The 26,934-nt window shown below is 47.2% G+C and overlaps 1 protein-coding gene across 1 annotated transcript; it reads left to right on the plus strand.

Moving 5' to 3' along the window:
- Positions 1-207: 207 nt before the first annotated feature.
- On the plus strand, positions 208-25,514 carry LOC139538946 (ankyrin repeat domain-containing protein 50-like). The gene is made up of 4 exons (XM_071341535.1): positions 208-1,316; positions 6,784-7,010; positions 20,339-23,893; positions 24,389-25,514. The coding sequence occupies exons 1-3, from the start codon at positions 895-897 to the stop codon at positions 23,875-23,877; spliced, it is 4,188 nt and encodes a 1,395-aa protein (XP_071197636.1). The 5' UTR covers positions 208-894; the 3' UTR covers positions 23,878-23,893; positions 24,389-25,514.
- Positions 25,515-26,934: the final 1,420 nt, after the last annotated feature.

Raw genomic sequence — 26,934 nt, forward strand, 5'->3', positions numbered from 1 at the left:
TCTTCTTCTTTTCGTTACTCTCCCTCCCTGTCTCTGACTCACAGTTTAAATGCCACTCTGCTTCAATACATGCCCTGACATGCTGAGAAATGGGGGGGAGGAGAGAGGGAGGGAGGGAGGGAGAGAAAGAGAGGGGGAGGGAGAGAGGGAGAGAGAGAGGGGGGAAAGGGAGAGAGAGGGAGGGAGGGAAGGAGAGGGCGTGTGAAAGAGGAGGGAATTTCATCTGAGCCAACTGTACGGAGAGGGAAGAAACTTTGAGACAAATGTAGGAATCGCAACGAGAGAAAGCAGGACTTTCAGCAGCAGCAGCACGGAGGGAGGCAGAACAAGGATATCTTATCTGGGGTGATCCCTCGTCGCGATCTCTCACGGTCTGACACTCTCTCTGTCTCTCTCTCTTTTTTTTCTCTCTCTCTCAGACAGAGGAGAGGAGCAGCAGTGTGAAAAACAGAGTCGGTACTGGAACCGTGTAGCAGCCGCAGCTCTATTCTGTTTTCTATCCATTAACCTTTTCCTTGTATTTCTCACCTGCGGACCCCGGTTGAGATGGCAGAGACACACTGATTGACTGGAGGAACCTGTGGAGAGACTAAAGGATCTCACTCCACACACCTGAGTGTCCAGAGGACTGATCCTAATTGACCACAGGGGAAGGATTAAGGGACTAGGATGGTACCTGGAGGAGCCACCAGAACATAACATCTGACGCAGAACTTTTAGGACACTCAAGGAAAGTATCCTGACACTACCAAAGCTGCCAGAGGTGTATAATCCATATAATAGTCTACAATTGTCCATTCTTATCAAAAGCAAAAGTACAAGAGGAACTGGAGAGAGAAGTATGGGACGTTGGGCCCGTGGTGGAGTGTCTCCTGGTTGGTTCCCAGGGGCCCGATGAGTGGTAGCAGCCATAGCACCAGCCTGCTACGGGGCCGCCGCTTCTACTGCCGGGAATGGGCCCTGGAAAAGCTCCGGCGCTGTCTGGAGGCCAGGTCCACTCCCGGCCGGCCCCCGGGGGTCCTGGTAACTGGGGGGCCCGGGGCAGGGAAGACAGCCCTATGCACGGAGGCAGTATGGCCCACATCGGACGCAGGGCTGGGGGTCGGGCTGGCACCCCGCTGTTTGGGGTTTCACTTCTGCCAGCGGGAGGATGGGAGGAGCATGGCGGTGTGGAGGTTTGTCCTGGGCCTGGTGGATCAGCTGAGGGTCAGCCCCCTCCTCCCCCTGGGGTACAGGGACACACTGGACAACCCCTTGGTGGCTCCCACCTTGGAGCCCCTACACTGCCAGAGGGACCCGGATGACACCTTCAAAAGGTCTGCACTCTATACCCCCTCTATTACTCTCTAGCGTTACTAATCAACTTATCTAGACGACTTTGTGAATTGCTCTGCTTTGATGTGAATTCAATACATTGTCTGCAGAAGCGGATGTGACATTTCTATAGAGACATTTCAAGGGTTGTCAAACTCAAACATTGAGTGACTCAGATTGATAAATACGTCTGGGAAAAATACCCATTGCTTGATTTGACATAATAGTCACACTTTCACAGTAACATATGAATAGTCGCATTAGCGTAATGTATTTGGAAAGTGAAATAAATTACACAACCATCAAGCTTCTCCTAGTTAACTGTCCTAGACTACTTCCTACAGATAACAGGGAGTTTACCATTCGGCCATCAGATTTGCCACCATTGCTCCTTATAAGACATATCGCTGCACTCTAGACTCCTCTGTAAACTGGTCATCTCTTAGTCCTCACTCCCCCCTATCTGAGATATCTACTGCAGCCCTCATCCTCCACATACAACACCCGTTCTGCCAGTCACATTCTGATAAAGGTCCCCAAAGTACACACATCCCTGGGTCGCTCCTCTTTTCAGTTCGCTGCAGCTAGCGACTGGAACGAGCTGCAACAAACACTCAAACTGGACAGTTTTATCTCCATCTCTTCATTCAAAGACTCAATCATGGACACTCTTACTGACAGTTGTGGCTGCTTTGCATGATGTATTGTTGTCTCTACCTTCTTGCCCTTTCTGCTGTTGGCTGTGCCCAATCATTTTTGTACCATGTTTTGTGCTCTTACCATGTTGTGCTGCTGTCATGTTGTGTTGCTACCATGTTGTTGTCATGTGTTGTTGCCTTGCTATGTTGTTGTCTTAGTTCTCTCTTTAAGTACTGTTGTGTTGTCTCTCTTGTCGTGATGCGTGTTTTGTCCTATATATTTGTATTTATATATATTACTTTTTCATCCCAGCCCCCGTCCCCACAGGAGGCCTTTTGCCTTTTGGTAGGCCATCATTGTAAATAAGAATTTGTTCTTAACTGACTTGCCTAGTTAAATAAAGGTTAAATAAAAATTGCATTGACATTCAGATTCTATTTACACTGTACTTCTAAAAGCCTGTCACTGCTAGTGCTGCTCAGTCAAACAAAGAGGGCCAAAAGTACCACAGAAAAAAAAGCAAGTGATTGTCTCGCTTCCTTGGTTTATTTATTTATTTATTTCTCCCCTAATAATACAAGCCATTCAACGCTCTCACAATGGTCCTCCAGTATGAATGAATGCTACAATGCTATTTACGACACGTCCTTTCAGAAAAAAAGAACAAAGACATGAAAAATGCGTTGCCTCGAGTCGCAAAAACGGAGTCGTTGGTACCGCTTGGTGAGGTCGCCATTCTTACGAGGACCCTCTCTGTCTGTCTGCTGCTGTCGTGCTGACTCTGGGGATGGTTGTGCACGGCGGAGGAACGCTCACGCTCTCCCTCTTCTGTTTGCTGTGTTTCTGGTGTGAAGTATAGGGCTACATTCCATATTCCCCTGACCCATAGCCTGGAGGGAGCTGTGTGCATTCGGAGCCTGAGTGAGAGAAAGTGGCTGCAGTTGAGCCACTGTCATGTGAACACTATCAGAGGAAACACGAGCTTGGAGTGACGGTGAAAGCATATACAGAGGATCCTTGAATTTGAACAGATGCTAGCTGTAGCCATTAGCATCGTTAACACCATATAAATGATAGCTGTAGCCATTAGCATCATTAACACCATATAAATGATAGCTGTAGCCATTAGCATCGTTAACACCATATAAATGATAGCTGTAGCCATTAGCATCGTTAACACCATATTAATGATAGCTGTAGCCATTAGCATCGTTAACACCATATAAATGCTAGCTGTAGCCATTAGAGTCGTTAACACCATATAAATGATAGCTGTAGCCATTAGCATCGTTAACACCATATAAATGATAGCTGTAGCCATTAGCATCGTTAACACCATATAAATGATAGCTGTAGCCATTAGCATCGTTAACACCATATAAATGATAGCTGTAGCCATTAGCATCATTAACACCATATAAATGCTAGCTGTAGCCATTAGAGTCGTTAACAACATATAAATGCTAGCTGTAGCCATTAGCATCGTTAACACCATATAAATGCTAGCTGTAGCCATTAGCATCGTTAACACCATATAAATGCTAGCTGTAGCCATTAGAGTCGTTAACACCATATAAATGCTAGCTGTAGCCATTAGCATCGTTAACACCATATAAATGCTAGCTGTAGCCATTAGAGTCGTTAACACCATATAAATGCTAGCTGTAGCCATTAGCATCGTTAACACCATATAAATGCTAGCTGTAGCCATTAGAGTCGTTAACACCATATAAATGCTAGCTGTAGCCATTAGCATCGTTAACACCATATAAATGATAGCTGTAGCCATTAGAGTCGTTAACAACATATAAATACTAGCTGTAGCCATTAGCATCGTTAACACCATATAAATGCTAGCTGTAGCCATTAGCATCGTTAACACCATATAAATGATAGCTGTGGCCATTAGCATCGTTAACACCATATAAATGATAGCTGTAGCCATTAGCATCGTTAACACCATATAAATGATAGCTGTAGCCATTAGCATCGTTAACACCATATAAATGCTAGCTGTAGCCATTAGCATCGTTAACACCATATAAATGCTAGCTGTAGCCATTAGCATCGTTAACACCATATAAATGCTAGCTGTAGCCATTAGAGTCGTTAACACCATATAAATGCTAGCTGTAGCCATTAGCATCGTTAACACCATATAAATGCTAGCTGTAGCCATTAGCATCGTTAACACCATATAAATGATAGCTGTAGCCTTTAGCATCGTTAACACCATATAAATGCTAGCTGTAGCCATTAGCATCGTTAACACCATATAAATGATAGCTGTAGCCATTAGCATCGTTAACACCATATAAATGATAGCTGTAGCCATTAGCATCGTTAACACCATATAAATGCTAGCTGTAGCCATTAGCATCGTTAACACCATATAAATGCTAGCTGTAGCCATTAGAGTCGTTAACACCATATAAATGCTAGCTGTAGCCATTAGCATCGTTAACACCATATAAATGCTAGCTGTAGCCATTAGAGTCGTTAACACCATATAAATGATAGCTGTAGCCATTAGAGTCGTTAACAACATATAACAACCCGCTTAGCTTACACTGTACAATCACAGCAGGGCTGTGGGTTCAAAGGTCAGCCTTCGGGCCAGTACCACGATGACAGGATGGGGCAGGAAGCCCTGAGTCAATTAAAGGGTCATTAACCTGGTTCTGTGCACACACGGCGTGTGCTCACATACACAGGGTGTGCTCCACTTATACCATAAGTGTGATAAAGCCTGTGACCTAAATGGTTTTAGACTGGAGCCTGCGTTCACATCCCCTCTCTCAAAAGGCACTAAGTGCTTTTACATAAAACTTGAGCTTAGTGTATTGTTCAGCGTGAGTAGTGGGGGAGGGGAGGGAGACTTTTACAATTGTGTTCACTAGACTATATCTTACGTTTACATTAGCTGACACCTTCCTTTGGATACTTCTAAGAGAGATCATTGAAGCGTAGGAGTGTTACTCCATTGTTGAATGTTTGTGAATGACCAAGGCTGTTATTCATCTCTCTCTGTGAATAGTACCTTCTTCTTCTTCTTTTTAACACAGTCTCAACCTATCAAACACTTTATATATATGTGGTTACAAAACGTTTTAACGTGTCACATTTATCACTTCGTTAGGTTTCTACGTCTGCTGCAGCGTGTTGTACTGTACTACCAGGTGTGAGAGACGGTGTTAAAACAAAATACAGCACCATCGTGTCATCGCCCTCATTATGTCACACACACGCACGCACACACACACACACACAGTACACTGCGTGGATGTCACATGGCCTAGGTATGGTGTGAAGCCCACCTCCGTCCCAGAGGACTATAGAACCCTGTAGAGGTATCCTGTCCAGGTGTGTCTGTTGTTACTATGCTACAATTAGTAAATCTACTGTGTCTGTTGTTACTATGCTATAGTTAGTAAATCTACTGTGTCTGTTGTTACTATGCTACAGTTAGTAAATCTACTGTGTCTGTTGTTACTATGCTGTAGTTAGTAAATCTACTGTGTCTGTTGTTACTATGCTACAGTTAGTAAATCTACTGTGTCTGTTGTTACTATGCTGTAGTTAGTAAATCTACTGTGTCTGTTGTTACTATGCTACAGTTAGTAAATCTACTGTGTCTGTTGTTACTATGCTACAGTTAGTACATCTACTGTGTCTGTTGTTACTATGCTGTAGTTAGTAAATCTACTGTGTCTGTTGTTACTATGCTACAGTTAGTAAATCTACTGTGTCTGTTGTTACTATGCTACAGTTAGTAAATCTACTGTGTCTGTTGTTACTATGCTACAGTTAGTAAATCTACTGTGTCTGTTGTTACTATGCTACAGTTAGTAAATCTACTGTGTCTGTTGTTGCTATGCTACAGTTAGTAAATCTACTGTGTCTGTTGTTACTATGCTGTAGTTAGTAAATCTACTGTGTCTGTTGTTACTATGCTGTAGTTAGTAAATCTACTGTGTCTGTTGTTACTATGCTACAGTTAGTAAATCCACTGTGTCTGTTGTTACTATGCTACAGTTAGTAAATCTACAGCTGTAGAACAGGGCTTTTGATAAGAAGGCTGGCAGAGACTACAGTCCTGTGTGTGTGTGTGTGTGTGTGTGTGTGTGTGTGTGTGTGTGTGTGTGTGTGTGTGTGTGTGTGTGTGTGTGTGTGTGTGTGTGTGTGTGTGTGTGTGTGTGTGTGTGTGTGCGTGTGTGTGTGTTGGTGTGTTTGTGTGTGTGTGTGTGTGTGTGCCCAGGGCGGTACAGGAAATCCCAGAGCTTCTTTAGACCTGAGTCACTGGATCACTCTACCCTGGCCTAGGGAGACAGGGTTAGGGAGTGAGACTGGGTGAGGGAGTTGAACCAGGGCGAGTGGGCTTGAAAGGCTTGCCTGAGCAGGACAGATGTAACACCCATAGCCCTGGTGAATGTAGAAGCTGTTTCCTCAGGAAAAACCCCACGGTTGATACCACAGTTCTGTTCTACCTTTATGACACCAGCCTTCACTATGTTTCATTACAGTAGCTTCAACCATGGACATTCGTGTTCAGACAGTCAGTCACTGAACGATGCAATTATGTATATTACTGCAGCTATTTGGGGCGGAAGGTAGCCTAGTGGTTAGAGCGTTGGGCCGGTAACCGAAAGGTTGCTAGATCGAATCCCCGAGCTCACAAGGTAAATATTTGTCGTTCTGCCCCTGAACAAGGCAGTTAACCCGCTGTTCCTAGGCCGACATTGTAAACAAGAATCTGTTCTTAACTGACTTGCCTAGTTAAATAAAGGTAAAATAAAAATCTGATCTGTTAATTTCTCTCTCTCTCTCCAGGGCAGTGTTATTGCCTTTGCTGGGCCTCCCTCCTCCAGGGCAGCCCTTGTTTCTGGTTGTGGACTCCCTGGACTCGGGATGTGAGTATGGGGTCAGTGCTGGGGCTCCAGGGAGGTACAGCTCTATCTCAGAGCTCCTGTCTAGCCACCAGCACCTCTTCCCCAGCTGGCTGCTCCTGGTCTGCTCTGTACGCAGACAGAACAAGGCTGTGTGTAAGATGTTCTCAGGTATGTGTGGACTGTCTCTGTAAAATGTATTTATAAAGCCCTTCTTACATCAGCTGATGTCACAAAGTGCTAAAGCCCCAAACAGCAATGCAGGTGTAAATATTCCTCTCAAGTGTTGAACAAATCAAAATAGATTTTAAATTTGAGATTCTTCAAAGTAGCCACCCTTTGCCTTGATGACATTCTCTCAACCAGCTTCACCTGGAATGCTTTTCCAACAGTCTTGAAGGAGTTTCCACATGGTGGGTCATTGTCCTGTTGAAAAACAAATGATAGTCCCACTAAATGTGCCTTGAATTTTAAATAAATCACAGACAGTGTCTCCAGCAAAGCATCCCCACACCATCACACCTCCATGCTTCACGGTGGGAACTACACATGCAGAGATCATCCATTCACCTACTCTGCGTCTCACAAAGACATGGTGGTTGAAACCAAACATCTCTTGGCCCAAGCAAGTCTCTTCTTCTTATTGGTGTCCTTTAGTAGTGGTTTCTTTTCAGCAATTAGACCATGACGGCCTGATTCACACAGTCTCCTCTGAACAGTTGATGTGTCTGTTTCTTGAACTCTGTGAAGCATTTATTTGGGCTGCAATTTCTGAGGCTGGTAACTCTAATGAACTTATCCTCATCGGCAGAGGTAACTCTGGGTCTTCCTTTCCTGTGGCGGTCCTCATGAGAGCCAGTTTCAACAAAGTGCTTGATGGTTATTTGCGACAGCACTTGAAGAAACTTTCAAAGTTCCTGAAATGTTCCGCATTGACTGACCTTCATGTCTCAAAGTAATAATCGAAGGTCGTTTCTCTTTGCTTATTTGAACTGTTCTTGCCATAATATGGACTTGGTCTTTTACCAAATAATGCTATCTTCTGTATACCACCCCTACCTTGTCACAACACAACTGATTGACTCAAATGCATTAAGATGGAAAGACATTACATAGATTCACTTTTAACAAGGTGACTACTTGATTCCATATGTGTTATTCCATAGTTTCCATGTCTATTATTCTACAATGTAGAAAATAGTAAAAAATTAAGAAAAACCCTTGAATGAGTAGGTCCAAACGTTTGACTGGTAGTGTATGTGGAGTGAGATGGCTTGTGTTTGAAAGCACCCCCTCAGGCTGCTACCCAGACCGGTTGAATTAGTATTTTACTAGCTTTTGTAAACATGAAACAAAGTTATCCGCCGCCATTCTTGCCAATACACAGCCTAACATGGTTGTTTACTGTAAAGGTGATTGGAACAGCTGTAGTGCCCTTAGGGTCATCAGCTGACAGAGTCGATGTGTTTCCAAAACGGACAATATCTCAAATCAGGCCTTTTCTTCCAGGCTTTTCAGTTGTACAACTGAATGCCTTCAACTGAATTCCCTCTGAATCAGAGAGGTGCGGTGGGCTGCCTTAATCAGCATCCACGTCTTTTAGCGCCCGGTGAACAGTGGGTTAACTGCCTTGCTCAGGGGCAGAATGACAGATTTGTACCATTTATTTATTTATTTTTATTTAACCTTTATTTAACCAGGTAGGCAAATTGAGAACACGTTCTCATTTACAATTGCGACCTGGCCAAGATAAAGCAAAGCAGTTCGACACATACAACAACACATAGTTACACATGGAGTAAAACAAACATATAGTCAATAATACAGTGAAAAAAAAATAAGTCTATATACAATGTGAGCAAGTGAGGTGAGATAAGGGAGGTGAAGGCAAACAAATATATGTATAAATAAATAAAATAAATAAATAAAAATATAAAAGGCCATGGAGGTGAAGTGAATACAACACAGCAAGTAAAATAAAACTAAAAAAAAAAAAAAAACCCTGGAATGGTTGGTTTGCAGCGGAAGAAAGTGCAAAGTAGAGACAGAAAATAATGGGGTGCAAAGGAGCAAAATAAATTAATAAAATAAATACAGTAGGTAAAGAGGTAGTTGTTTGGGCTAAATTGTAGATGGGTTATGTACAGGTGCAGTAATCTATGAGCTGCTCTGACAGCTGGTGCTTAAAGCTAGTGAGGGAGATAGGTGTTTCCAATTTCAGAGATTTTTGTAGTTCGTTCCAGTCATTGGCAGCAGAGAACTGGAAGGAGAGGCGTCCAAAGGAAGAATTGGTTTTGGGGGTGACTAGAGAGATATACCTGCTGGAGCGCGTGCTACAGATAGGTGCTGCTATGGTGACCAGCGAGCAGAGATAAGGGGGGACTTTACCTAGCAGGGTCTTGTAGATGACCTGGAACCAGTGGGTTTGGCGACGAGTATGAAGCGAGGGCCAGCCAACGAGAGTGTACAGGTCGCAGTGGTGGGTAGTATATGGGGCTTTGGTGACAAAACGGATGGCACTGTGATAGACTGCATCCAATTTATTGAGTAGGGTTTTGGAGGCTATTTTGTAAATGACATCACCGAAGTCGAGGATTGGTAGGATGGTCAGTTTTACAAGGGTATGTTTGGCAGCATGAGTAAAGGATGCTTTGTTGCGGAATAGGAAGCCAATTCTAGATTTGACTTTGGATTGGAGATGTTTGATGTGAGTCTGGAAGGAGAGTTTACAGTCTAACCAGACACCTAGGTATTTGTAGTTGTCCACATATTCTAAGTCAGAACCGTCCAAAGTAGTGATGTTGGACAGGCGGGCAGGGGCAGGCAGCGATCGGTTGAAGAGCATGCATTTGGTTTTACTTGTATTTAAGAGCAGTTGGAGGCCACGGAAGGAGAGTTGTATGGCATTGAAGCTCGCCTGGAGAGTTGTTAACACAGTGTCAAAAGAAGGGCCAGAAGTATACAGAATAGTGTCGTCTGCGTAGAGGTGGATCAGAGAATCACCAGCAGCAAGAGCGACATCATTGATGTATACAGAGAAGAGAGTCGGTCCAAGAATTGAACCCTGTGGCACCCCCATAGAGACTGCCAGAGGCCCGGACAACAGACCCTCCGATTTGACACACTGAACTCGATCAGAGAAGTAGTTGGTGAACCAGGCGAGGCAATCATTAGAGAAACCAAGGCTGTCGAGTCTGCCAATGAGGATGTGGTGATTGACAGAGTCAAAAGCCTTGGCCAGGTCAATGAATACGGCTGCACAGTATTGTTTCCTATCGATGGCGGTTACGATGTCGTTTATGACCTTGAGCGTGGCTGAGGTGCACCCATGACCAGCTCTGAAACCAGATTGCATAGCGGAGAAGGTGTGGTGGGATTCGAAATGGTCGGTAATCTGTTTGTTGACTTGGCTTTCGAAGACCTTAGAAAGGCAGGGTAGGATAGATATAGGTCTGTAGCAGTTAGGGTCAAGGGTGTCCCCCCCTTTGAAGAGGGGGATAACCGCAGCTGCTTTCCAATCTTTGGGGATCTCGGACGACACGAAAGAGAGGTTGAAGAGGCTAGTAATAGGGGTGGCAACAATTTCAGCAGATAGTTTTAGAAAGAAAGGGTCCAGATTATCTAGCCCGGCTGATTTGTAAGGGTCCAGATTTTGCAGCTCATTTAGGACATCAGCTGACTGTATTTGGGAGAAAGAGAAATGGGGGAAGCTTGGGCGAGTAGCAGAGGGGAGGGCAGTGCTGTTGTCCGGGGTAGGGGCAGCCAGATGGAAAGCATGGCCAGCCGTGGAAAAATGCTTATTGAAATTCTCAATTATAGTGGATTTGTCGGTGGTGACAGTGTTTCCTATCTTCAGAGCGGTTGGAAGCTGGGAGGAGGTGTTCTTATTCTCCATGGACTTTACGGTGTCCCAGAACTTTTTTGAATTTGTGTTGCAGGAAGCAAATTTCTGCTTGAAAAAGCTAGCCTTGGCTGTTCTAACTGCCTGTGTATATTGGTTTCTGGCTTCCCTGAAAAGTTGCATATCACGGGGGCTGTTCGATGCTAATGCAGAACGCCATAGGATGTTTTTCTGTTGGTTAAGGGCAGTCAGGTCAGGAGAGAACCAAGGGCTATATCTGTTCCTGGTTCTAAATTTCTTGAATGGGGCATGCTTATTCAAGATGGTGAGGAAGGCATTTTTAAAAAATGACCAGGCATCCTCTACTGACGGGATGAGATCGATATCCTTCCAGGATACCCCGGCCAGGTCGATTAGAAAGGCCTGCTCGCTGAAGTGTTTCAGGGAGCGTTTGACAGTGATGAGTGGAGGTCGTTTGACCGCTGACCCATTACGGATACAGGCAATGAGGCAGTGATCGCTGAGATCTTGGTTGAAAACAGCAGAGGTGTATTTGGAGGGCAAGTTTGTTAGGATGATATCTATGAGGGTACCCGAGTTTACGGAATTGGGGTGGTACCTGGTAGGTTCATTGATAATTTGTGTGAGATTGAGGGCATCAAGCTTAGATTGTAGGGTGGCTGGGGTTTTGAGCATGTTCAAATTTAGGTCGCCTAGCAGCACGAACTCTGAAGATAGATGGGGGGCAATCAGTTCACATATAGTGTCCAGAGCACAGCTGGGGGCAGAGGGTGGTCTATAGCAGGCGGCAACGGTGAGAGACTTGTTTTTAGAGAGGTGGATTTTTAAAAGTAGAAGTTCAAATTGTTTGGGAACAGACCTGGATATTAAGACAGAACTCTGCAGGCAGTCTTTGCAGTAGATTGCAACACCGCCCCCTTTGGCCGTTCTATCTTGTCTGAAAATCTTGTAATTGGGGATGAAAATATCTGAGTTTTTGGTGGTCTTTCTAAGCCAGGATTCAGACACGGCTAAAACATCCGGGTTGGCAGAGTGTGCTAAAGCAGTGAACAAAACAAACTTAGGGAGGAGGCTTCTAATGTTAACATGCATGAAGCCAAGGCTATTACGGTTACAGAAGTCATCAAAAGAGAGCGCCTGGGGAATAGGAGTGGAGCCAGGTACTGCAGGGCCTGGATTCACCTCTACATCACCAGAGGAACAGAGGAGGAGTAGGATAAGGGTACGGCTAAAAGCTATGAGAATTGGTCGCCTAGAGCTACTGGAGCAGAGAGTAAGAGGAGGTTTCTGGGGGCGATAAAATAGTTTAAAGGAATAATGTACAGACAAAGGTATGGTAGGATGTGAATACAGTGGAGGTAGACCTAGGTATTGAGTGATGATGAGAGAGATATTGTCTCTAGAAACATCATTGAAACCAGGTGATGTCATCGCATATGTGGGTGGTGGAACTGAGAGGTTGGATATGGTATAGTGAACAGGGCTAGAATCTCTACAGTGAAATAAGCCAATAAACATTAACCAGAACAGCAATGAACAAGGCATATTTACATTAAGGAGAGGCATGCTTAATCGGGTGATCAATAAGGGTCCAGTGAGTAGAGGTTGGTTGGGGTCGTGGCGATCCAGACAGCTGGCCGGGTATGTGGCTCTCGGTAGCAGCATGGGATGGAGGTCTGTTTGTAGATACCTCGTGCGTTTCCGTCGGTAAGTTAGTGGGGTTCCGTGTAGTGGGGTTCCGTGTGGAAGAGGGGATCAATCCAAATTGGCAGAATAGATATAGTGACCCAAGGAGAAAAAAAATAAATAAAAAATAAAAATAAATAATAGTTGTCCGGTATGCTTATTCAGGTAGCAGCCGATAAGACAGCTAACGATTAGCGGGCCTCAGGTGAGCGTTCAGGTAACGTCGGGACGGAGGTGCCAGTTGGATAAATCCCTCGGGCAGATAACGTCGGCAGTCAGACGTGAAGGCCCGGTGGGGTTCCGTATCTGCAGCAGCAACAAAAGAAACGTGTCCGGATGGTGATGGAACTCCTCAGCTGGCTAGCTCCAGGATGATTTGAGTATGCTCCGGGGTCGACGTAAGCCAATCGTCACACGGTTTGCAGCTAGCTAGCTGCGAAGTCAAGGTGCAAGTGACCAGAGCCTGCGGCTGGAATCCGGGGAAACTGAGAGAGAAGAAAAGTCCCGGAATGCTCCGGTCCGAGTCGCGTTGCACAAAAGTGCCGGTAGATTATCGAGCTAAAGGAATAGCTGATGACCACAACACGAGGGCAGCTGAAAACCAACGCTAGCCAGCAAACCGGCTAATTTCGGGGCAGCTACAGATTAGCTTCTGGCTAGCTATCGGAGTAGCTACTGGTTAGCTTTCAGGCTAGCTTCTGAATTAGCCCCTGGCTGGCTTCCACGATGGATTTTCAGTTTGAGGTAAATATTACTTTTTAGTAATTGGTGAAGCGGGTTGCAGGAAAGCTTTTGCAGGAAAGCTTTTGTAGTTGAGTTCTTGGATAATAAAATAAATAAAAGATAAGTGAAGAGAGGTGTAAATATATATACAGGACACAAACAATACGGAACAGAAAAAGACGTCTGAACTGCTAAGCAACCTTGGGGGAATTACAGCTCGGGGATTCGATCCAGCTCGGGGATTCGATCCAGCAACCTTTCGGTTACTGGCCCAATGCTCTAACCACTAGAGTACCTGGCCAGCCTGAAGCATAAAACATGGACGATATCTCAAGTCAGGCTTTTCTACAAGCCTATAGCATGGACAATATTTAAAGTCAGGCTTTTCTACAAGCATATAGCATGGACACTATCTCAAGTCAGGCTTTTCTACAAGCCTATAGCATGGACAATATCTCAAGTCAGGCTTTTCTACAAGCATATAGCATGGACAATATCTCAAGTCAGGCTTTTCTACAAGCATATAGCATGGACACTATCTCAAGTCAGGCTTTTCTACAAGCATATAGCATGGACAATATCTCAAGTCAGGCTTTTCTACAAGCATATAGCATGGACAATATCTCAAGTCAGGCTTTTCTACAAGCATATAGCATGGACGATATCTCAAGTCAGGCTTTTCTACAAGCATATAGCATGGACAATATCTCAAGTCAGGCTTTTCTACAAGCATATAGCATGGACACTATCTCAAGTCAGGCTTTTCTACAAGCATATAGCATGGACGATATCTCAAGTCAGGCTTTTCTACAAGCATATAGCATGGACAATATCTCAAGTCAGGCTTTTCTACAAGCATATAGCATGGACACTATCTCAAGTCAGGCTTTTCTACAAGCATATAGCATGGACAATATCTCAAGTCAGGCTTTTCCACAAGCATATAGCATGGACACTATCTCAAGTCAGGCTTTTCTACAAGCATATAGCATGGACAATATCTCAAGTCAGGCTTTTCTACAAGCATATAGCATGGACACTATCTCAAGTCAGGCTTTTCTACAAGCATATAGCATGGACAATATCTCAAGTCAGGCTTTTCCACAAGCATATAGCATGGACACTATCTCAAGTCAGGCTTTTCCACAAGCATATAGCATGGACAATATCTCAAGTCAGGCTTTTCTACAAAAGGTCAACAAAACAAAAATACATTTGAATGTCATTAGAATGTGGGTAGTGTTAGAAAATGCTAATTTTGATCAACTGTGGCGTGATCAGGAACAAAGCAGCGAGGGGACCAACCATTGTATTCCTGTCCTTGTCAGGCGTGCTGAATGCCAGTTCTTACTGCCCACACAGCACTACATTCGTTTTAACAAAGCACAGAAACACCCCACTCTCTCATTATCACAGGGTGGGTGACATCTGAAGACGTCCGTTCTGGAGAGGAGAGAGAGACTCTATTTCCAACACAATCCTGCTCAACACCGTTAAATACTGTAGAGCTCTGACACCAACACAATCCTGCTCAACACCGTTAAATACAGTAGATCTCTGACACCAACACAATCCTGCTCAACACTGTTAAATACTGTAGAGTTCTGACACCAACACAATCCTGCTCAACACCGTTAAATACTGTAGAGCTCTGACACCAACACAATCCTGCTCAACACCATTAAATACTGTAGAGCTCTGACACCAACACAATCCTGCTCAACACTGTTAAATACTGTAGAGCTCTGACACCAACACAATCCTGCTCAACACCACGAAAGATGGTTGCCATTTTATGGGCTCTTAAAGCAACCGTGCTATTTTTTATTTTTTGTTATTGTTTTGTTTGTAACTTATTTTGTACATAATGTTGCTGCTACCGTCTCTTATGACTGAGAAGAGCTTCTGGACATCAGAACAGCGATGACTCACCTTAAATTGGATGAAGAATTTCTCTTTCATTAGTCGGACGAGAGGGATTTACTCCAGATACCAGAACAAGCCCTCGTCCCCGTCATTCGCAGGAGAAAGAGACGGAAAAGATTTTGCGGAAGGAGATCGGGGTGCTACTAACGTTAATCTACGGATTGGCATTATAGTTAATATTTTAGCTAGCATTCTCTCAACCAGCTTCATGAGGTAGTCATCTGGAATGCATTTCAATTAACAGGTGTGCCTTGTTAAAAGTTAATTTGTGGGATTTCTTTCCTTCTTAATGCCTTTGAGTCAATCAGTTGTGTTGTGACAAGGTAGGGGTGGTATACAGAAGACAGCCCTATTTGGTAAAAGAACAAGTCCATATTATGGCAAGAACAGCTCAAATAAGCAAAGAGAAACGACAGTCCATCATTACTGTAAGACATGAAGGTCAGTCAATCCGTAAAATTATTAAAACTTTGAAAGCGCTATGATGAAACTGGCTCTCATGAGGACTGCCACAGGAAAGGAAGACCCAGAGTTACCTCTGCTGCAGAGGATAAGTTCATTAGAGTTACTAGCCTCAGAAATTGCAGCCCAAATAAATGTTTCACAGAGTTCAAGTAACAGACACATCTCAACATCAACTGTTCAGAGGAGACTGCGTGAATCAGGCCTTCATGGTCGAATTGCTGAAAAGAAACCACTACTAACGGACACCAATAATATGAAGAGAATTGCTTGGGCCAAGAAACACAAGCAGTGGACATTAGACCAGTGGGCATCTGTCCTTTGGTCTGATGAGTCCAAATTTCAGATTTTTGGTTCCAACCGCCGTGTTTTTGTGAGATGCAGAGTAGGTGAACAAATGATCTCGCTTGTCTAGTTCCCACCGTGAAACATGGAGGAGGAGGTGTGATAGTGTGGGGGTGCTTTACTGGTGACATTGTTGGTGATTTATTTAGAATTCAAGGCACACTTAACCAGCATGGCTACCACAGCATTCTGCAGCGATACGCCATCCCATCTGGTTTGCGCTTAGTTGGGACTATCATTTGTTTTTCAACAAGACAATGACCCAAAACACACCTCCAGGCTGTGTAAGGGCTATTTGACCAATAAGGAGAGTGATGATGCTGCATCAGATGACCTGGCCTCCACAATAACCCGACCTCAACCCAATTGAGATGGTTTGGGATGAGTTGTATTGCAGAATGAAGGAAAAGCAGCCAACAAGTGCTCAGCATATGTGGGAACTCCTTCAAGACGGTTGGAAAAGCATTCCTCATGAAGCTGGTTGAGAGAATGCCAATAGTGTGCAAACCTGTCATCAAGGCAAAGGGTGGCTACTTTGAAGAATCTAAAATCTAAAATATATTTAGATTTGTTTAACACTTTTTCGGTTACTACATGAGTCCATATGGGTATTTTAATAGTGTTGATGTCTTTACTATTATTCTACAATGTTGAAAATAGTAAAAATAAAGAAAAACCCTTGAATGAGTAGGTGTGTCCAAACTTTTGACTGGTACTGTATATATACACACTACATGAACAAATGTATGGGGACACCTGCTCGTCGAATATCTCATTCCGAAATCATGGGCTTTAATAACCCAAATAACCCATTTCATGAAGCTCCCGACGTACAGGTATTGTGCTGACATTGCTTACAGAGGCAGTATGGAACTCGGTCTTGTTGGAAAAGTGGTATCCTATGACTGGGCCTCAGTCAGTTGAAAGTCACTGAGCTCTTCAGTACGGGCCATTCTACTGGCAATGTTTGTCTATGGAGATTGCATGGTTGTGTGCTCAATTTTATACACCTGTCAGCAACAGGTGTGGCTGAAATAGCCTGTCCACATACGTATGTACAGTGGGGAGAACAAGTATTTGATACACTGACAATTTTGCAGGTTTTCCTACTTACAAAGCATGTAGAGGTCTGTAATTTTTATCATAGGTACACTTCAACTGTGAGAGAAGGAATCTAAAACAAAAATCCAGAAAATCACATTGTATGATTTTTAAGTAATTAATTTGCATTTTATTGCATGACATAAGTATTTGATACATCAGAAAAGCAGAACTGAATATTTGGTACAGAAACCTTAGTTTGCAATTACAGAGATCATACGTTTCCTGTAGTTCTTGACCAGGTTTGCACACACTGCAGCAGGGATTTTGGCCCACTCCTCCATACAGACCTTCTCCAGATCCTTCAGGTTTCGGGGCTGTCGCTGGGCAATACGGACTTTCGGCTCCCTCCAAAGATTTTCTATTGGGTTCAGGTCTGGAGACTGGCTAGGCCACTCCAGGACCTTGAGATGCTTCTTACGGAGCCACTCCTTAGTTGCCCTGGCTGTGTGTTTCGGGTCGTTGTCATGCTGGAAGACCCAGCCACGACCCATCTTCAATGCTCTTACTGAGGGAAGGAGGTTGTTGGTCAAGATCTCGCGATACATGGCCCCATCCATCCTCCCCTCAATACGGTGCAGTCGTCCTGTCCCCTTTGCAGAAAAGCATCCCCAAAGAATGATGTTTCCACCTCCATGCTTCACGGTTGGGATGGTGTTCTTGGGGTTGTACTCATCCTTCTATTCCTCCAAACACGGCGAGTGGAGTTTAGAGCAAAAAGCTCTATTTTTGTCTCATCAGACCACATGACCTTCTCCCATTCCTCCTCTGGATCATCCAGATGGTCATTGGCAAACTTCAGACGGGCCTGGACATGCGCTGGCTTGAGCAGGGGGACCTTGCGTGCGCTGCAGGATTTTAATCCATGACGGCGTAGTGTGTTACTAATGGTTTTCTTTGAGACTGTGGTCCCAGCTCTCTTCAGGTCATTGACCAGGTCCTGCCGTGTAGTTCTGGGCTGATCCCTCACATTCCTCATGATCATTGATGCCCCACGAGGTGAGATCTTGCATGGAGCCCCAGACCGAGGGTGATTGACCGTCATCTTGAACTTCTTCCATTTTCTAATAATTGTGCCAACAGTTGTTGCCTTCTCACCAAGCTGCTTGCCTATTGTCCTGTAGCCCATCCCAGCCTTGTACAGGTCTACAATTTATCCCTGATGTCCTTACACAGCTCTCTGGTCTTGGCCATTGTGGAGAGGTTGGAGTCTGTTTGATTGAGTGTGTGGACAGGTGTCTTTTATACAGGTAACGAGTTCAAACAGGTGCAGTTAATACAGGTAATGAGTGGAGAACAGGAGGGCTTCTTAAAGAAAAACTAACAGGTCTGTGAGAGCCGGAATTCTTACTGGTTGGTAGGTGATCAAATACTTATGTCATGCAATAAAATGCAAATTAATTACTTAAAAATCATACAATGTGATTTTCTGGATTTTTGTTTTAGATTTCGTCTCTCACAGTTGAAGTGTACCTATGATAAAAATGACAGACCTCTACATGCTTTGTAAGTAGGAAAACCTGCAAAATCGGCAGTGTATCAAATACTTGTTCTCCCCACTGTATATATAGTGTATATATATACATATATATATATATATATATATATATATATATATATATATATATATATATATATATATATATATATATACATACATTTGAAGTTGGAGGTTTACATACACTTAGGTTGGAGTCATTAAAACTCGTTTTTCAACCACTCCACAAATGTCTTGTTAACAAACTATAGTTTTGGCAAGCCGGTCAGGACATCTACTTTGTGCATGACACAATTTATTTTTCCAACAATTGTTTACAGACAGATTATTTCACTTAATTCACTGTATCACAATTCCAGTGGGTCAGAAGTTTACATACACTAAGTTGACTGTGCCTTTAAACAGCTTGGAAAATTCCAGAAAATGAGGTCATGGCTTTAGAAGCTTCTGATAGGCTAGTTGACATCATTTGAGTCATTTGGAGGTCTACCTGTGGATGTATTTCAAGGCCTAACTTCAAACTCTTTGCTTGACATCATGGGAAAATCAAAAGAAATCAGCCAAGACCTTTCCAAACGCCTGAAGGTACCACGTTCATCTGTACAAACAATAGTACGCAAGTATAAACACCATGGGACCAGGCAGCCATCATACCACTCAGGAAGGAGAAGCATTCTGTCTCCTAGAGATTAATGTACTTTGGTGCGAAAAGTGTAAATCAATCCCAGAACAACAGCAAACGACCTTGTGAAGATGCTGTAGGAAACAGGTACAAAGTATCTATATCCACAGTAAAACGATTCCTATATCGACATAACCTGAAAGGGAGCTCAGCAAGGAAGAAGCCACTGCTCCAACACCGCCATAAAAAAAAGCCAGACTACGGTTTGCAACTGCACATGGGGACAAAGATCGTACTTTTTGGAGAAATGTCCTCTGGTCTGATGAAACAAAAATAGAACTGTTTGGCCATAATGACCATCGTTATGTTTGGAGGAAAAAGGGCGAGTCTTGCAAGCCAACGAACACAATCCCAACCGTGAAGCAAGGAGGTGGCAGCATCATGTTGTGGGGGTGTTTTGCTGCAGGAGGGACTGGTGCACTTCACAAAATAGATGGCATCATGAGGAAAGGACAATTATGTGGATATATTGAAGCAACATCTCAAGACATCAGTCAGGAAGTTAAAGCTTGGTCGCAAATGGGTCTTCCAAATGGACAATGACCCCAAGCATACTTCCAAAGATGTGTTAAAATGGCTTAAGGACAACAAAGTCAAGGTATTGGAGCGGCCATCGCAAAGCCCTGACCTCAATCCTATAGAAAATTTGTGGGCAGAACTGAAAAAAGGTGTGCGAGCCAGGAGGCCTACAAACCTGACTCAGTTACACCAGCTCTGTCAGGAGGAATGGGCCAAAATTCACCCAACCTATTGTTGGAAGCTCATGGAATACTACCCTAAACGTTTGACACAAGTTAAACAATTTAAAAGCAATGCTACCAAATACTAATTGAGTGTATGTAAACTTCTGACCCACTGGCATTGTGATGAAAGAAATAAAAGCTGAAATAAATCATTCTCTCTACTATTATTCTGACATTTCACATTCTTAAAATAAAGTGGTGATTCTAACTGACCTAAAACGGGGCATTTTTACTAGGATTAAATATCAGCAATTGTGGAAAAACTGAGTTTTAATGTATTTGGCTAAGATGTATGTCAACTTCCGACTTCAACTGATTCCCTGGCCTGACAGCAGTTCAATGCACGTTATACATCTGTCTTTGCAGGGAAGTCCAATACCTCTTCCTAAAACAGAAAAATAATCTAAGTGAGTTTCAATAAGTCTCTCTCCTCTCTCTCTTTCTGTCTCTCTCTCGCTCTCTCTCCTCCAGGTTTCCGTAAGCTGTGTCTGGATGACCTGCGGAAGCCGGCGCCAGTGCGGGACGTGCAGCAGTACATCTTGCGGAGGCTGGACCAGGAAGGGGCGCTCCGCCGTCAGCTGACCCCCGAGACAGCCGACATGCTCAACCTGCTGCACATCAAGAGTGGCGGCTGCTTCCTGTTTCTGGAGCAGGTGCTAGACGGCGTGGCGGGCGCCTTGGTTGGGCTCCGGGAGATCCGAGACATCCCCGGGACCCTCAACGGCCTCTACCTGTGGCTCTGCCAGAGACTCTTCCCCAGGTGCCTGTTCCTTGAGGTCAGGCCCCTCCTCAACGCCCTCCTAGCCTCCCCTAGGCCCTTCACTACCCAGGAGATCTACACCGCCACCTGGACCCAAGACATGTCCCTCAGCCCTATGGACTTCCAGAGCAGGCTAAAGGCTCTGTCTACGCTGCTCATTGACGGGCCGGGAGGCAGCAAGCTTCTGTTCCATGCTAGTTTTGCAGAGTGGCTGACGGACGTGAAGTACTGCACCCAGAAGTATCTGTGTAGCGTGTCTGAGGGACACACCATGCTGGCCATGGCTCTCACCCTGCGCGCCCCACACCTTAACACAGAGGACACCTGTCAGATGGGCTCACACCTGATCAGCTCAGGCATGCACAAGGACAAACCTGCCCTCCTGGCCCTATGGCTGTTGTGGGCAGATGTGCCCCCTCTGGCTAGCTCCTCATACCCCTCTTCCCCTGCTTCTCAGCCCCCTGTCCTGGTCAAGCAGGAGGTCCTCCAGCTGCTGATGAAGAGTGGGGTGTTCCCTCCCTCCTGCGCCCCAGACAGAGGCCCCAGCACGGGGGTACACTGTGCAGGACAAGGGGGGACCATCATCCGGCGGGTGCTGGAGAGGCAGGACTCAATGAGGGTGCTCTTGGACAGCGGGGTCAGTGTGAACCGGACCGACCCCACAGATGGACGCACCCTGCTGGCCAGCGCAGCCCACGCAGGCTCAGCCGACGTGGCCGCCCTGCTCCTGTCCCGAGGGGCTGACCCTCTGATCAGTGACCACCAGGGCCAGACACCCCTGACGCTGTCTGCCAGGCAGGGCCATGTTAAGGTGCTGGGGATGCTGCTGGACTGGGCCAGGGGTCAGCAGCCGGAGGCCGCCGTGAGGATGGTGGAACACGCGGACAGCGAGGGCTGGACAGCCTTACGGTCAGCGGCCTGGGGGGGTCACACTGAGGCAGTGCACCTGCTGCTAGATGCGGGGGCGAACGTGGACGGGTGTGATGCAGAGGGCCGGTCGGCGCTGAGGGCGGCAGCCTGGGGGGGTCATGAGGAGATCCTCCTCACACTGCTGGACTACAAAGCGCAGGTGGACATGGCAGACCGGGAGGGCCGCACGCCACTGATCGCTGCCGCCTACATGGGACACAGGGAGGCAGTAGAGATCCTGCTAGACCACTGTGCAGAGGTTGACCTGGCCGATGGAGACGGACGTACTGCCTTGTCCGTGGCTGCGCTCTGTGTGCCCACAGCAGCCGGGGTCAAAGGTTATGGAGACGTGGCCAGCCTGCTGTTGGAGAGAGGGGCTGACCCGGGGCACAGGGACAGGAATGGGATGACCCCTCTGCTGCTGGCAGCGTATGAAGGTCACGAGGAGGTGGTAGAACTGTTATTAGAGGCTGGGGCCGACGTAGACGAGAGTGCCGGGCCACATGCCGCCGCCGCTTCTGCTGCTGTCACCCCGCTGTTGGCGGCTGCCGCCATGGGCCATACTAAAACAGTGGGCAGGGTGCTGTTCTGGGGCGCTACGGTGGATAGCATCGATGGGGAGGGTCGTACAGCTCTGAGCCTGGCAGCAGCACAGGGCAGCGTGGAGGTGGTCAGAGCTCTCCTGGACCGAGGGCTGGATGAGAACCATAAAGATGATCTGGGCTGGACCCCGCTGCACGCCGCCGCCTGCGAGGGCCACCGGGGGATCTGTGCCATCCTGATGGAGAGTGAGAGCATGGCTCGTGTCGGAGAGATGGACATCGAGGGACGGACGCCCCTCATCTTGGCTGCGCAGGAGGGCCACTGTGGCACAGTGAGGCTGCTGCTGGACCACCGCTCACCCATCGACCACCGGGCGTACGACGGCCACTCTGCGCTGAGCGCCGCCGCCCTGGAGGGCCACGCTGAGGTGGTGGAGCTACTGATGAGGCGGGGCACGGACACAGACGTACGGGACGCAGAGGGCCGTCCGCTGCTCTACCTCCTGGTTCTGGAGGGACATCTGGACATGGCTGCCCTCCTCATAGAGAAAGGGGGTGTGCCCTTGGAGTCCCGGGACATGGAGGGGCGTACGGCGCTGCACGTGGCCACCTGGCAGGGCAACCTGGAGGCGGTGGGGCTGCTGGTGAGCCATGGGGCGGACCCTAATGCCCAGGATGGGGAGGGACGACCCCCCCTGCACTCCGTAGCCTGGCGCGGTCATGTGGCGCCTGGTTGTCTGCTCCTGGAGGTCAGGGGGGTCAACGTGGATCTGGCCTGCCGCCAGCAGGGGGCCACGGCACTTAGCATCGCGGCTCAGGAGGGCCACGCCAACATTGTGGCTATGCTGCTGGAGAGAGGAGCCAACCCAGACCACATAGACAAGTACGGCCGCAGCCCCGTCAAGGTAGCCGGAAAGCGGAGCCACTTCACCATCGTCAGGATGCTGGAGAGCTACGGAGCCAAACCGTACTCAGGCCTTCTGCCCCAATCGAACACCCGGTCGCCCAAGTCATCCACTGTGAAGATCCTGTACTCAACCTGCTCAGAGAGTAACGAGGCTGGCGCCTCCACCTCCTCAGCCTCGGCCTCCTCAGCCTCGGCCTCCTCAGCCTCGGCCTCCTGCTCCCCAGGCTCCACAGCCGAGCACTTCCACTCCATCCAGAGCTCCCAGACATCCTCCTCAACAGCCCACTCCCTGGCCACGGTGCAGACCGTCCCCGCTGACAGCCTGTCTTTCACCCAGCAGATCCAGCAGCACTCCCTCCCCCGCAGCCGATTTCGGCATTCCACCCTGCCTCCGCCAGACTCCGCCCTTGGCAGCCTGCACAGCAGCAGCCGCAGGGCCCGATGCCCTAAGGCCAGCCCTCCTCCACCCACCCTCTGCACAATCACGGCCACGGTACATGACTCTGAGCAGCCTTACAAAGGCTGCCCAATAGGGTTCGACTATCCCAGTAAACACAAACCCCCCTGCCTGATCCAGGAGGAGAGGTCTCAGTACGAAGGGGGGAGGTGGAACTCTGTCATGGCTTCTCTAGGGGTGACGCCTGGACAAGATGGCCCCAAAAACAGGAACTGTCTCCCTATGGGCTACCCCTACGAGCTCCAGAGCCTGGCCCAGAGAGAGACACGGGAGGAGAACCAGAAGATGTCTATAAAGTCCAGTAGTGCCTTATCTGCTGCCTGCATGGTGGTCATGACGACCACGGACCCCCAGCTCAACCTGAAACAGGCCATCAAGCTGCAGTTTGAAGGGCCCACCAGCGCTGCCTTATACAAGAGGGAGACGCCCCTGTGAACTACTGACACCTACGGTGAGTACCTGTCTATCACAGAAGAAAGAAAGGGAGTAGACTAAGTTTAACACTAGCATTAAGGAAAGGGACTAAGGGACCCCGGTGTGTAGGCAATCATTCATTGTGTGAGTCTTCAGGAGATGCTGAGTGTAGAGTGCTGTTATGTCAGAAATCAATTCTCACCCACCTCCTACTCAAAAGCAGCCGTTATCTGAACTCCAGTTGGCCGTACTTTCTGTCCATTCGGTCCATTTTTTATATTTGATCATATTGATCTTCCCCACAGTGAAAGTCAAGTCTGCAGTGGTATTATGTAAAACCGCCTTTAAAACCAGAATTGTTCCATTACACGTGGCCTCTCAAGGATGGCACGTCCCAAACCATAAAACCAGCAGCCACTGTGTCCTGTCGGCAGTGTCCTGTCGGCAGTGTCCTGTCGGCAGTGTCCTGTTCTTTCATGCGGTACATTTGGAGGAATGTTTGGAATTTTAATGACAGCATTCTCTGTTTTAGGTTCTAAGTGGACGAGGGACATTTTCACAGTGAATAAGGCTCTTACAGGGCAGATGATCTCTCCCTCTATCCTCTGGTCATCCCACCCTCTCCACTCCTCCACCCTAAGCAGAAAAGATGAGAGAGAGGAAGGGATATCTCTGCTCCACCCTCTGGTCATCCCACCCTCTCCGCTCCACCCTCAGCAGAGAAGATGAGAGAGGAAGGGATCTCTCCGCTCCACCCTCTGGTCATCCCACCCTCTCCGCTCCACCCTCAGCAGAGAAGATGAGAGAGAGGAAGGGATATCTCTGCTCCACCCTCTGGTCATCCCACCCTCTCCGCTCCACCCTCAGCAGAGAAGATGAGAGAGGAAGGGATCTCTCCGCTCCACCCTCTGGTCATCCCACCCTCTCCGCTCCACCCTCAGCAGAGAAGATGAGAGAGAGGAAGGGATATCTCTGCTCCACCCTCTGGTCATCCCACCCTCTCCGCTCCACCCTCAGCAGAGAAGATGAGAGAGAGGAAGGGATATCTCTGCTCCACCCTCTGGTCATCCCACCCTCTCCGCTCCACCCTCAGCAGAGAAGATGAGAGAGAGGAAGGGATATCTCTGCTCCACCCTCTGGTCATCCCACTCTCTCCGCTCCACCCTCAGCAGAGAAGATGAGAGAGAGGAAGGGATATCTTTGCTCCACCCTCTGGTCATCCCACCCTCTCCGCTCCATCCTCAGCAGAGAAGATGAGAGAGAGGAAGGGATATCTCTGCTCCACCCTCTGGTCATCCCACCCTCTCCGCTCCACCCTCAGCAGAGAAGATGAGAGAGGAAGGGATCTCTCCGCTCCACCCTCTGGTCATCCCACCCTCTCCGCTCCACCCTCAGCAGAGAAGATGAGAGAGAGGAAGGGATTTCTCTGCTCCACCCTCTGGTCATCCCACCCTCTCCGCTCCACCCTCAGCAGAGAAGATGAGAGAGAGGAAGGGATCTCTCCGCTCCATCCTCTGGTCATCCCGCCCTCTCCGCTCCACCCTCAGCAGGGAAGATGAGAGAGGAAGAGATCTCTTCAGTCCACCCTCTGGTCATCCCACCCAAGGCTGTAACTAGGGTTTTGAGTTTAAGTGAGGTTCTGGAAGGGGGGGGGGGGGGGGGGGTGAAGCTCATTACCTTGAAATGCTATTTGGAGAACAACCCATCATTAACCCCCCGGCTGCTTCATTCACCTCAGGCCATCTGCAAACACCGAGGCCATTAGCTATACAGTTGTAATGTCATACCTCTGAAAGGGGGGGAGATATGAGAGAAGGTTTAACACTGACACGTAGCATCAGCGACAAAATGAAAACGTCTGACATTTTTAGTGTTGTGTTGTTTGCATTTTAATGTTGGACGGTATGGAAGATAGACCATGTGGAGACGTTCATATTTATTTTTTGCTTGTTCGATAAGGCTAGTACAGATTTTCTCACGGGGCCCTTGTGCTAACCTCTCTGTCTGCCTCCTCTCTGTCTGCCTCCTCTCTGTCTGCCTCCTCTCTGTCTGCCTCCTCTTCTTCTTTCTCCAGAATGCATTGCAGTCTGCCTCAGCCTCACCACTGAGTGCCACATCACTGTCTGTCTCAGTAGCCTGCTCTCTGTAAAGTAAAGGTAGAATGAGAACTTAGTAGCCTCTTTTTCCGTTTTAATGTTAGCTTCTTACTTCATCTTTCTAGCTGGCTGTGTAATACTAGCCAGACGCCTTCAACGTTACTGACATAGAAGTCTCTGCTGGGCAGACTGACAGATCTATAAGCGACAATTTACCAGTTGTGCACTCATTCTCCGACAGTCGGTTTTTGTTTGTTTGTCTTTAGACACGGCAGGAGTCACGGGACTGTTCTAAAATGGCCAGAGACAGAGACAGACCAGAGACAGACCAGAGACAGACCAGAGATAGACCAGAGACAGAGACAGACCAGAGACAGAGACAGACCAGAGACAGACCAGAGACAGACCAGAGACAGACCAGAGACAGACCAGAGATAGACCAGAGACAGACCAGAGACAGACCAGAGAGACCAGAGACAGACCAGAGACAGACCAGAGACAGACCAGAGACAGACCAGAGACAGACCAGAGACAGACCAGAGACAGACCAGAGACAGAGCCAGACCAGAGATAGACCAGAGACAGACCAGAGATAGAGACAGACCAGGGACAGAGACAGACGAGAGATAGAGACAGACCAGAGACAGAGACAGACCAGAGCCTGAGACAGACCAGAGATAGAGACAGACCAGATATAGAGACAGACCAGGGACAGAGACAGACGAGAGATAGAGACAGACCAGAGACAGACCAGAGCCAGAGACAGACCAGAGCCAGAGACAGACCAGAGATAGAGACAGACCAGAGCCAGAGACAGACCAGGGACAGAGACAGACGAGAGACAGACCAGAGATGGAGACAGAGACAGACCAGAGAAAGAACAGAGATTGAACAGAGATTGAACAGAGACAGACCAGAGATAGAGACAGACCAGAGATACAGACAGACCAGAGACAGACCAGAGATAGACCAGAGACAGACC

The sequence above is a fragment of the Salvelinus alpinus genome, chromosome 14 (assembly GCF_045679555.1).
Source record: "Salvelinus alpinus chromosome 14, SLU_Salpinus.1, whole genome shotgun sequence".
In the NCBI taxonomy this organism is placed as follows: domain Eukaryota; kingdom Metazoa; phylum Chordata; class Actinopteri; order Salmoniformes; family Salmonidae; genus Salvelinus; species Salvelinus alpinus.